This window comes from Eucyclogobius newberryi, unplaced genomic scaffold, assembly GCF_026437365.1.
Source record: "Eucyclogobius newberryi isolate DKJ021-1_F unplaced genomic scaffold, fEucNew1.0.hap1 SCAF_2, whole genome shotgun sequence".
In the NCBI taxonomy this organism is placed as follows: Eukaryota; Metazoa; Chordata; class Actinopteri; order Gobiiformes; family Gobiidae; genus Eucyclogobius; species Eucyclogobius newberryi.
This window is the reverse complement of record NW_027315834.1, coordinates 11,040,950-11,054,546: the sequence shown is the minus strand read 5'-3', so window position 1 is coordinate 11,054,546 and position 13,597 is coordinate 11,040,950. Positions and strand designations below refer to the sequence as shown.

The following is a 13,597-nucleotide window of genomic DNA, read 5'->3' as shown; positions in this document are numbered from 1 at the left end:
TAGGGCCAACGCCCTGGGAGGAGTTCGTAAAAGTACGACGTTTGGAAAAACTCCGAAGTCATGTTTAGCCATTTTTGAAGCAATATGGCCGACATTTGGTTGGGCGGACGGCATTGCCGTAATAATATTTTTTACTTCTCTTGTCACCATCTACCTCTGCGCCAAATTTCATGATTCTACGATCAGATTTTTTTTGGGTCATTTCCCATCTCTCAATGCATTTTTGGTACATTTGGGGGCGCTGACGCGCCAATTTTTTTTATTTTAGAAAAGGGAAATAGCCAGAATGTAGAGAGGCACGATTTTTAGAGGTGTGAACATTTTTGTGACTTTTCGTCAATGTTCACTGGGTGAAAAATAGGGGGGTTGGTCCCGAGAAGAAGAAGAAGAAGAAGAAGAAGAAGAAGAAGAAGAAGAAGAAGAAGAAGAAGAAGAAGAAGAAGAAGAAGAAGAAGAAGAAGAAGAAGAAGAAGAAGAAGAAAGAATAATATTCCGATGTGAAAACAATGTTTCCCATTTTTCAAATGTCATAAACTATACATTTTCGGAAAGCGCTCGCGCTTTCCTACCTCATGGTGTGGGTCCCTGGTCACTGACGGGTACTTTCGTTAATTTTGAGTGGGCTCCGCCCACTTTGTGTTTTTGGCCCTCTATACAGTAATAATGTTCAATTTTTGCATTACATGCTTATATGCACGGAACATGCAAGAGATGGGGAACGTATTCGTGAGCTACTTAGCGCAAATGAGTGCTTTATATGGGGATGACGACCGCTTCGCGGTCGTCATCTCAATGTAAAGTGCTCGTTTAGTGCGCACTTTTGCACGGGCTTCGCCCGTTTACAACGGTAATGTTCCATTTTCCTACTACTAATTAGTATGCACGGGGCGTGCATGAGTGAAGGAGTGCGTTAGTGAGTGTTTGGAAGTGGGCGAGCGCTTCGCGCTCGATTTCGTGCGCACTACGTGCGCACTTTCGCAGCCGTGCTTCGCACGGCCTTACGAGATTAATAGGCCTCTCGCCAGCTTGTGGCGCTCGGGCCTAATGATAATGAATAATTAGATTATATTGAGTTCTGAATAATTGTCCCTTTTGTCCATTGTTTTTTAATTGTGTTTATTTTTAGGTGATTTCCCCCCTTGTGCATATGTCTGTTATGGTGTTAGTCCAGTCCTTACTCGTTGGGGCGGTTTGGTGAGGGCCTTCTTCCCATCTTGATGCCCAAATAAATGATTCCATAATTTAGTGAGATGGTGGTGTTGTGCATTGCCTTGTTAATTTCCGTCCAGTATTTTTTTGTACAATATGACCCACATGATAATGAATTGCCTCTTGTTTCGCCAACATTCTGCCCCTCCCTGTGAATAATGAGCACTTTGACATGGTGAAAAAATGGGTCACATTCTCCCGACATGCACTGTGTTAACAGATTAATTTCCATCTATTATTCCCTCTCACAGATCTTTTATTAATGAAGTGAGAGAGTGACCACTGCACAAACACTCTCACTGGGGTTCAGATATGTAGTACATTAGTTTCTTCTTATCCTTAGATGTTTTCTCTGCTCAATACCAGTGATTGGACCCTTCTCAAACACACTGGCATCTCATCCATGACCACAGGATTCGTCTTTCCACATGGTTGTGTCAGAAATGTGACCTGACTGCATCAGTTAGGTTTAAATACTGAAAGATGCAGTAGTTGTCCTGCAGGAGGCTTGTACCTACTCTATTTGTATTTGTGTGTATCTAAGTGGTGTATAATGTCTTTAAAGAAGTGGTGACAAACAATATCTAGAAGTATACTATTACTGCAGGCTGTAGTAGCAGTAGAATTAGTGGTAGTAAGTCATTTGAAGTGGTAATAGTAGTTATAACAGTAGTTAGTAGTGGTAGAAATAATAATTTAGAAGTGAGTTGGGTTTTTTTCATTATTATTTAGGTGTAATGAAGTTAACATTTCAGTATTTTATCTTGCTTTTGCTTTTCCACCAGATTAAGCTACACTTGAAGTAACAGAACTTAGCGTGCTTGTCGTGCGTCTGGAAAGTCCCCGGTTGTGTTTGAAGTGGTCTCGTCCGTCAGAGACACTGGGGGATCCACGACGAGACAAGTGCACTTCATCCGGAGCTCGTGGGCACTGGAGGATTTTCATGTTTAGTCCAAATGATGAATATTTCATGCGGTTTGGTTTGACTTCATGGGGCGTAATGGGCTGCGACTGCCACAACTGCGCAAATGACTCACACTTTTCGTTGCTGATTCACAGACCAAAGTGTAACAGAAAAACACAAGATTTAAAATATAATATGGAAGATAAAATGTGGACAATGCATAGTCTTTGAGTGAATATAAATACAAATACATGAGATGAATTAAACACTGAGAAAGGGACAAATTTGACAGACTCTGGACATTTATACGATGTCTGTTCTTTTTTTAATCGGTGTTTAGCGCTCTGGTCATGTTCTGTTGGTTTTTGTGTTTGTTCCGTATTGAAAAACTTGAAAAAAAAGAGAAATACAAAAATGAATGAAATAAACACTGATTATAGGACCACACTTTTAGAATTGTTTTCAGTAAAATCTCAATAATAAAATTACATTTCGAGAGAATGAGAGAAAAAAGGCAGTTGATAGATTATGCATTCTGCTGTAAGAAAAACTCATTTGAATTCAGGATTAAATATATTCTAATTATTTCTTTAGGATATAAGCGCATTTAAAGGCCATATAAGTAAGTCTAATGTCAACAACATATGGTATATCCTATGTTTATCTGACCGTTATTTAACCCAGAGTCCACAGCCCTGACCTCATATGTGTGCAGTTCTAGTTCAAGTCCAATGGGGGAAATATTGAGTAGAATCTGAAAAATATCTTATACAAATATACTTTATTTGGTGACACAATATCGATATTGTATTTTTAATTTTTAAAATGTTGTTGCTTATTTTGCAAAAGGAAAATGGAATGCATCCGACAAATTAACAGTTTTAATCATTGATTTAATGATAAGTGTATTTCATAAACAGCTTTTGCACGTAGCAGTTTCAAACACTGCTGTAAACATATATTTGGTTCCTTTAAAATACTGTGATCTTGTAGAGAATCATGTGCATTGTATCAGTTATCACAGTGAACCATGTACTGTGTAAAAAGCATTGACTTGTGAAGGACCTTGTAATGAGCCATTGCACAGAAGGTCTCAAAGGTTGTGGACAATGTTTTAAAATCAAGACATTTTGATAGTATTTTTGTATCTGAGAAACACGAATCAGACCAGCTCTTTCAGATTGAATAAAGAAACATTGTCTACATTTGAAACCTCTACCTCTACCCTAGCCTCTACTAAAGCTTCATCATGACCATTGTATATAAAAAAAATATGGCATATTCCCCCGTGGCTGTGATCGGTTTGGAAGGAAATCAAAGCCGAATGGAGCGACACCAAACTTTTGTTGTATAATAAAAGATGAAATCTGTTACCCAGCGTTTTGACTAATGTTTAGTGTCATCTCTTCTCTTCCTCATGTGCCCAGGTCTATGCCATCCTGGTGAGCCACCCTCCCCAGTCCAACGACCACCTGACGCCCACGCCGGTCTCCTACACCGCCGGCTTCTACCGGATCCCCGTGGTCGGCCTGACCACCCGCATGTCCATCTACTCCGATAAGGTGAGCCAGGCTAAACTCGATTAGCAGCTTCATAATCCTCCCCACAGTGAAAGGTCGATAGTGGGCTACAAATGAATGTTTAATGCGATTACATGAATAAAAGAACAAACTAGGTCACAATTACAACTTAAGGCTCAATAAACGGCTTTTGGCGCATGTTATTCTCTTTGGGTTGCCTTTTATGTGCATTAGTTAATCATGCAGGTCAGTGAACCAGTACCAGCTCCACATTAAAGCCTCACTGCGTAACCTTTCAGCCAAAAGGTAAAATAAAAGCATGTTTGTCTGTTAGTATTCTGAGCAGGGTTACACCTCCTCCTACTCATTTCCATAGAAAAGTTCTTCCTTTAGCTAATGTATCTATTTCTGTGAATAATGTTCCAAAGTATGGTTTTAACTTTGCATTTCTGTAGAATCATGCAGCCAGAATGTCACATAATTCTGCTTTAAAGCTGCGGGACCCCATTTTCATTTCGTGAAAGGAGGAAATAAATCTAAATCTGGTTTCAGGCTCTCTCAAAGCCTTCAGCACGTCTGATTCACATGGAAATACGAGATCGTTCACGGCTTTTGAACAGCTTTTTCAGATGGAAAAGTGAAGCTCAGTCAATCTTAGAAACTCTTTCTTACAAGTTTGGTCAAATGTTTTAGAATTAGATGCGGTGCAGAGTCACAAGGTGACTCTACAATTTACTCAATGAGGGAAAAAACAGACTTTATTGTTATCATTTATTGCACGTGGTGGGCTCACGTTCAGAGCATGGTGAGGGGGGCAGCCGCACGAGTGTTCAGGGACGGGACCGCAAACGACAAACTCTGCTGTTGTTTATGGACGTAGAAGAGGCGGAGATGTCTACAGTGCATTAAATCAACGTCGAGATGCGAGAATCTGCGTGTACTAAGATGTCAAATGGAGAGATATTTGATCAAACAAGAGATCGGGCCGTGAAACGAACAAACAAATGCAATCATAAATGAAAGATGAACGATGAACCACTTCCAACATTATATAAATCATATAAAATGTATGTACACACGAATGATTTAGCACCATTTTGTAGCCGGTTTTAAATGGCATCAGTGAGTTGAGCCCTGATATGTACAGTGTAAGGTAATTGTAAGGTCAAGCTTGATTTGGTTTTGTCGATATTAAAATAAATACAATTTGAAAAATCCCAAAACGTTCACATTTTTATTGAATAGATCAGGTGTAAGTTTAACTAGAGCAGTATAAATTCAAGCTTAACTCAAATGTTCAGCTGTGGGTGTGCATAAATGTATTAAACATGAAAGTAGAGTGAGATTTAATGCATAATTGGCCAACAATGGAAATCTGCCTGCGTTTTGATGTCAATGATTTGCACAAAACAATATTCAGGCGTGTAATAATAACTTACCTAATTCTAAATTCAGGGGAATGGTTATGTTTTACTTTCTTAACATTTAACATTGTATATTTCCTCTCATTCTGCAGTGAAACTTCAATCTTCTGTTTTAGATAAGCATATTTAAAACCCGTCTCGTGCTGTTGCTGCCTCTCAGACTGAAATATTAATGATGGACGGTTCTGGAGGCGATGTGTTCTGATTCCACTGAAGGCTCTGGGCTAAAGCTCATGCTGAGGAGCATATGGACTTAGCACGACGCAAAGTCCTGTTTGAAAATGACAGGAAACTGTTTTAAAATGAAGGAAAACTGTGACATGTGAGTGGATATTCTGTCGAAACAACCGGCCTTCAAAAATGTCGGATTCACTATTTATGAAGTGGTTGTAAAAAATTGACTTTTCAGGCTATACAAAGCAGAGAGGCAGTTAATAAAATAATAATGATTTAAAAAAATAAATTAACATTTGTTTTTACATGCAATTTACTGTTGGTTGTCTTTTTTTATATACTTTATCTTAATAATAATATTCAAATAAAAAAGTAATTTATTCGACCAATTTACGTGACTGCATAGTGTTGGACCTGCAGTGAAGCCAATTTCATATTAGAAGAAGTCACTGTAGTTTGTACAGTCTAATATACACAAGTTATGATATCTGAGCAATTACTACTTTTCTGGTTTGTTTACATTAAAGGATTTTCCACTTGTGGCATCAGAGAAAGTGTTTTCTGAGCGGTGCACAAAGGCGTAACTGCACAGAGGCACAAGTGTCTCGCTCCTAGAAACTGGTCCAATTTTCCTCATCAGACAGAGAACTAACCCTTTTGTACGACTGGTGCATGATGCAAGTGCTTTTACATTCACCCTAACCCCATCCCCATAACACTTATGGGGTTAGGTGTTATGGGGTTCAGTGTTATCGTTAGCATTAGCGTTATGGGGTTAGCACCATAACCCAATAACCCCATAACACGAACCATAACCCCCTAGCCCCATAACACCTAACCCTATAACGCTAATGCTAACGATAACACCTAACCCCATAACACCTAACAGCATAACCAAATAGCCCCATAACACCAAACCATAACCCCCTAAAGCCCCATAACCCCATCCCCCTAATCCTAACCCCATAACACCTAACACCATAACCCCATAACACTCGAACCCTAATCCCATAACACCTAACCTAATAAACCCATAACACCTGAACCCATAACCCCATAACATCTAACCCTAACCCCCAAAACCCATAACCTTATAAAACCATACCACCATGACACCACAACACCTAACCCCATAACACCTAACCCTTTCCCACACACACTTCTGAACCTAACGTTACCCTTGTTGTCCACGTGACCCCTCTGCAGAGCATCCACCTGTCGTTCCTGCGCACCGTTCCTCCGTACTCGCACCAGGCTCACGTGTGGTTTGACCTGATGAGGGAGTTTAACTGGAACCACATCATCCTGATCGTGAGCGACGACCATGAGGGCCGCGCGGCGCAGAAGAGGCTGGAGACGCTGCTGGAGGAGCGGGAGACTAAGGTGAGAAGCTACTGCCCCCTGCAGGCCTGGAGTGTCCCCTCTGTTGAGCTGGGAACAAACAGGGCTCCAGCGACAGAGGCAACAGCTCACACTTTCAGATGGAGTTCATCAATTGGTATTAAAAGCTCAAGTTAAAATAAATATAATTATGTTTTGCCCAAGGAAAACAACCACTGAGCTACAGCATCTCTTTTACAGCAAGTGTTTGTATGCAAATAAGATACATTTGATTGACATTTGAAGACATTATAATTACCCTTTTTATGAATTATGTTTTTCAAGTGAATATGTTTCCTTTTTTTTATATAACTTTTGCACATTTTTGGACAGTAAAATGAAGTGTTCAATGTTTAAACTTTTATGATTTTTTATTTGCATATAGGATGTTTATAAAAAATGTGAGCCAAACAATTTAGTTTATTTATTAATGTATGTATTTTTTTTATTTTGTTTAGCTTTATTGTTTTTTCCTTTTTGAAAGCTCAAATTTAACCGTTTCCCCCCCTCCAATGAGTAAAATGGCTTCAATTATCTGTATTTAGTAATCACCAAGCCAAGTTAAAACCAGACAAAGCAACACAAAATCAAAGTGATAAGACGGTATTTAAACGCACACACATATTTTTCAAATCCCATTTAATTATAAAACACATTTCAAAACAGCCACAGACAACATTTGAGAACAATAAAAGCCACAACAAGCACTGAAAATCTTCTCAAACGTCTTCTTAACGAATGAGCTCACCAACGACTTCCACGTTGAGCTGCGCCACAGTCTGTCACTAGCGCCCTCTGGTGTCCCGGCCCCGTGTGTGTCCCTGTGTACATCTCTCACCATTGTGTAAACACTGCTAACATCCAGAGGCGTCAGCAGCCTCTAACGTGCTGTAGATCTGACTGAAGTGTGTTTCTTTGCTCATCCTCACGTTGCTTTTTGCCATAGTCCAAATTTATCCTGTGTTTTTCCACATTGGGAGCCAAATAGTGGACAGTAACACGGGGCTTTGCAAACCGTCACGAGGAGGCTTGAGGACGTCGGTGCGCTGAGAAGTCGCTGGCAAAGAGTTGAGCAGAAGTAACTGTTTTTTTAACTTTTATCATCTTTGGAGATTTTGACATTGTTGGACATAAAGTTGGAATATCACGATTTTTGTTGTTAAATGTTGTGCAGAATTACCTTTTTGAGCTTTTGTAACGTTTGGAGATCTCCACATTGTTGGATACGGTTGGTATTAGTGATTTTCATTATAAGAATTATACTCGATTAAAAATATTCTTCTTTAGTTCAAGGTTTTACACAATAGAGTGACACTTGGAACACAAAACATGAGTACTTTCATTGATTAAACATAGTGGTCTTATTATAGATTTAATTAAGCTCAAAACCATTGTTAAACGGTTCACGAATGGTCACATTTTGTCTGGTTGATATGATTTATTTTAAATATTCTTGTTCAAATGAGTATCTAGTTTTGATACTAGTTTTAGTATCCATAAGTGTCTGATTTTCGATACGTTTGACAACCCTAGTCGCTGTATCGAGACGTTGTTGTTTAAGGTTTCGGCAGAATTAAGGTTTTCTTGAGTTTATGTTGGAATTTCAACTTCAAAAACAAACCCAGTGCTGTTTGTTTCGGTAATTTTGTCCTATTAATGGTGCATTTCTCCTCAGAACTCTATTCACCTGTCGAGGTAAATACATCTCGCTAACAAAGATGTCTGATTAAAAGAAATAATACAGTTTGGGGTTGAACTAAACATTCTAAGCTTTAGATTTGTTTCAATAGTGATAAAAGAAACACTGACGTGTTAATTAAATAACTGCAAGACTGAGAATCTGAACCAGAATTAAAGTAGGGCTAAACTGAACCAAAACAGGTCTAAAGTAGAACTAAACCAGGACTAAACCAGGACCAAACCAGGACTAAACCTGGACTAAACCAAGACCAAACCAGGACCAAACCAGGACTAAACCTGGACTAAACCAAGACCAAACCAGGTCTAAACCAGGACTAAACCAGGACCAAACCAGGACTAAACCAGGACTAAACCAGGACTAAACCAGGACAAAACCAGGACCAAACCAGGACTAAACCAGGACCAAACCAGGACTAAACCAGGACTAAACCAGGACTAAACCAGGACAAAACCAGGACTAAACCAGAACTAAACCAGGACCAAATCAGGACTAGACCAGATTTAAACCAGGACCAAACCAGGTCTAAACCAGGACTAAACCAGGACCAAACCAGGTCTAAACCAGGACCAAACCAGGACTAAACCAGGACCAAACCAGGACTAAACCAGGACTAAACCAGGACTAAACCAAGACTAAACCAGGACCAAACCAGGACCAAACCAGGACTAAACCAGGACTAAACCAGTAAACAAGAGAAAATATATTTGTTTAAGTTTGGAATTTAAAAAAACAAAACACATTTCAGGGCACGAACTGTCTTCACTGCACATCTAACCAAACGTTCTTGATTTAGCTCAACTCTTTACTGCACCAAAAGCTGAAACTCTAGTCTATGCTCTCTCTTTTTGGCTTGTAAAATATACAGCAGATATAGATATTCAAACAGCTCAATTAAAAATGGAAGAGAAAAATGTTGTCAAATGAATCTCTGGCAGATAGTTTACTGGTAAATCTGCAAATCAATTAAATTAAATTAAATTATATTTCAGTTTTGAAGGTATAAATGTTTTGTTGTATTTGGTTATTTTTCTTATTTTAAGTTAATGTTGTTATAGGTTTATAATTCGAAAAATTAAGTCAATTAAAACTAGCAAAACTAGCACATAACTAAACATTTCTTTAAATTAGGAAAATATATGATCACAACTAAATAAAATCAAATAATGTCTAAATAAAGTTAAATAATAAATAAAGTCAAATAATGCATAACTTAAGTCAAATGATGCATAATTTGAGTCAAATAATGCCTAAATTGAGTCAAACAATACCTAAATAAAGTCAAATAATATTAAGTGCCAATCGTTCTATAGCAATTCAAGCATCATTCCTTCTTTCCAGTTCTGGTTATGTTTTCCCGTTTTAGTCATTCTAATCTGCTCTGAGATATTTTAAAAACAAAAGATTGTAATTCCTTTTCTCGTCTTCTTTTGCAGACGACAAACGTTTAAACATCTACTGCTTTTGCCCAGACATTTTCCTCTCAAGAGTCTGTCAAACTGCGAGCTCGGATTTGTTTAACACTCAGAAGGTCGCTCCTCATTTGATGTGGCTTGTAGCTTTTTTGTACATTAAAAGGGTGACTTAAGTCTCTACGTTTGAATGTTACCTGTTACCTACGGTAAGCTTGGGACTGAACCCGGACTAAACCAAGGACTGAATCAGATTGAAATGCGAGTCCAAACTGTGCAATGTGTTATTTGTCGCGGGTCAACATTTTATTTGTGCTCTTAAGGCGACACAGCAAAGGAAAAATTCATACACCAGACTTTCCATTTTCATTATTTATTTTATTTATTTTATTTATTTTATTTATTTTATTTATTTTATTTATTTTATTTATTTTATTTATTTTATTTATTTTATTTATTTTGTTTATTTTGTTTATTTTATTTATTTTATTTATTATCTTATGCATTTTATCTTTTTTACTGTACGATTAATTATCATAATGTGGGGGAAAATACCTCCAGGCTATTTTTTTTTTTTAATACACTTTGGATACAAATGCAACAAATGTGTGGAGCACTCAAGAGAAGCCGTAACTAATAGTACCTTCTTTGATAAAAAAAAAAAAAAAAGTGGTATTATTCTAGTTTTTATTGGGTTTAAAATCATTCTTAAACTTAAACCTTTTAATATAATTTATTTTTGTATTGAAGCTGTTTTGTATCAGGCTAATTAACGCCAAATGGAGCTCAACAGTCTCCACGGTTCTGGAAGTTAATTTCTCATTCATTTTTGCCTTAGAGATTGAGAAAAATGTGATTATTAAGAGTTTAAAGCCAGCGCTGTGGTGACTAATGCCCATGACGCAGTTGTTTTCAGCCCAAAAAAAAACATGTAAAACTTAAAATTCTGCTCATTCTGCTGGCAATTTATAATGTTTCAGAAACAGATTCTTAATGAAATGATAGATCTTGTGCTTATTAATTACCACAGAGATAATTAGGTAAGAAGTAGAGGCAGGCAGTTTAACGGTCCCATGCAAAATGAACCTCTGTGAGCTTTTAACCTCCTGTTCGTGTTAACTGTACCTCAAAATAACCCCCAAAAAACTAGTTCTCTTTTGTGCGTTTAGTAGATCAAACATCTGCGCCCACAAATGCTCCGACAAATCCTTGTAGAGGAGCAAGTCGAAGCGAGCCGTGTTCCTTTAGAGAGAGACTTTACACCGTCCAAAACGTGATCATAAATGTCGTTAGTGTCGACTATGAAACAATATAAATGAATATATAAAAAGATATGGGACCTTTGAGCGCTGGCATCATCAGTCCAGAACTTTGTATTCCATCTATCTTCCTCAGCTGTGGAGGAGCAGCGGCTCTACTCCGTGTACCTGCGATCTTGTCCTTTCGGTCATTACTCAAAGCCTCATGACCATTGTATGTATTGAGATCCTAAACAAAATGGATGAAACAAGACCCGCTCGTGATATGTTTCTGATGACGTCATTTCATTCTAACACGTATAAAAGCTCAGATATCTCGTTTTGTGGTGATGTAGGCGCCCTGTGTGCCACCCTGGGTAGTTCTGTCCTCCTTTATGAGTCTCGAAGAGCCCAAACGCTCGTGCCCTTTAGGAAAAAGAGGAGCATCAGGATGAAGAACTACTGGCTCTGATTAGATAACGTCACTTCAGGGATGTCCCGCTCTCTCGCTCTCTCTCGGGGGGTCGCAGCGGTAATTGCGTGCCAGGCTTAAATGAGTTCTGATCCGGCGGGTTTAATTAAATCACAGGCCGAAGATACGACGACTCCAAACACATCACGTTTAGAGGAAAAGGGGATTAGCGGATTGTGTCGAAGAGGCCAGCGTTTTTAAAGCTTGATGCTCGGGACAGAGGAGGTACTTTACTTTTATAGTTCAACTTTTTTGTGTATTTTTCTTTGTCCATTGTGGGGGATTCTACTCACCTTATGCTCAACATGCGTGAAACTGGCTCTGAAAACGTTTCTTTATCTCCACAGCCGCACTATTTGTACAGAAAAGCGGATTTATTTATAAAAAGCAGAACAATTCACTCCCAAACCTGTTTAAAGGGCTTATGATGGGTTTGACCATTTTCTATTTTTTACTTTATGAGGTGTATTTATACCCGTTGTACGCATGAATTGTAGTTTTATACCAATCGAGTTGGTATTTGTGGAGAAAATGTTGAATCATCTGTAGAAAATGACAGGAAGTGACATCACACAAGGAAGACTCATTCAGTCAAATTGTATGATTAATTTACATAAAGAAACAACTTTTTTGACTCTATAAACATTAATTCAACAAAATGAAGTTGCTCTCACATATTTTCATTCGTCAAAAAAAAAAGTGACATTAGATGAGTTTTGGCCCAGTGTTTGCTGGGTAAATTCCTAGTGTGATGTCATCAATTACAAACAGGAAGCGAAATAATAAACCTAAAAAATGTGCTATTCTGTATTTTATTATACTATTCTATTCTAAAACGTTTTTATAAATTTTTGCAAAATTCTAAATATATTTATCTTAACTGCATTTTAGTTCAACTCATGTCAGAGGCACTTCAAATCTTTATAATCGAACGAAATGACTTGACTGATACACACTTTGACACCATAGGCTAATTAATCTGCTAAAGACCGACAGCCCTAATTCTATGGCCAGTAGTATTTAATAGAGTTGGGGAAGGTAGAATTATTATTATTATTACAGAATGAGAACGTTCACCACCAAAAACAAGCTCATTTGTAAAAAGCTGAATTTCACTTCAAAATGTGTCTTTTTTCATACATTAATTTCATCATTCATTTATCCGTTCTTATTCCAAAAAAAAGAGATAAACACAAATTAACTTTATTAATGAAGGTAGAGGCGAGAGGATTTCTACAACAGAGGATGAAACAATATTTGAGTTGCAATAAAATCAGCGAAGCATTTGAGTTTTTGTTTATAACGGCACATATCGTTTTTTTATAAACTCTTCAAATAATCATATTTAAAGTATCTCTGACATGTTGGACGACTCATTGAACTAAAATGCAGTTAAGATAAATTCATTTGGAATTTTTCTAAAAATTATAAAAATGTTCTTAGAAAAATGTTTTCTTTTCTCAGGAAGTGAAAATAAGATATTTTCACTTCCTGAGAAAAGAGAACATTTTTATAAGAACATTTTGTAATTGATGACATCACTCTAGGAAATTACCCAGCAAAAAATGGGCAAAAACTCATCTAATGTCTTTTTTTAATTAGACGAATAAAAATTTATGAGAGCGACTTTATTTTGTTTAATTAACGTTTAGAGAGTAAAAAAAAAGTTGTTTCTTAGTGTAAATTGTGCATAAACTTTGACTGAAATGAGTGTGATGTCACTTCCTGTCATTTTACCCAGATGTTTCAACATTTTCTCCACAAACACCTACTCAAGTGGTCATTTATATGTACAACAGGTACAAATACACCAAATGAAGTAAAAATTAGAAAATGGTACAACCCTGTCATACGTCACTTTAAACGCTCTTCCAGAAACAACAAAACTAGCATCATCGCTGCGTCGCCGACACACATTTGCACGTAAACAATCGTCGCCCAAACGCACTTCTCCGGAGAATCTGGTAAACCTTTAGCGAGGCCATGTTTGATCGTGTTTGGCCCGTGTTTGGCTGTGAGTCACATCCTGCGCCAGAACGTCTCCCTCCATCTCTGCGAGTGGAGTTTGGAGCCGGTCGAACAAAGACGCTCCATCTGCGAGTCGCACCGGGGGTGAGGAAAGGAGGAAAAGAGGAAAAGAGGAAACGAGGAAAGGAGGAAACACC

General features: G+C 37.8%; 1 protein-coding gene across 4 annotated transcripts in view; it reads left to right on the top strand.

Annotated features, from left to right (window-relative positions):
* The window catches only part of grin1a (glutamate receptor, ionotropic, N-methyl D-aspartate 1a), an 84,824-nt gene that overhangs the window by 23,412 nt on the left and 47,815 nt on the right, over positions 1-13,597 (top strand). For all 4 annotated transcript variants that reach the window (XM_072453458.1, XM_072453459.1, XM_072453457.1 and 1 more), the window contains exons 2-3: positions 3,541-3,675; positions 6,438-6,614. In XM_072453458.1, coding sequence (XP_072309559.1) covers positions 3,541-3,675; positions 6,438-6,614 — 312 coding nt within the window. The remainder of the gene's footprint in view (positions 1-3,540; positions 3,676-6,437; positions 6,615-13,597) is intronic.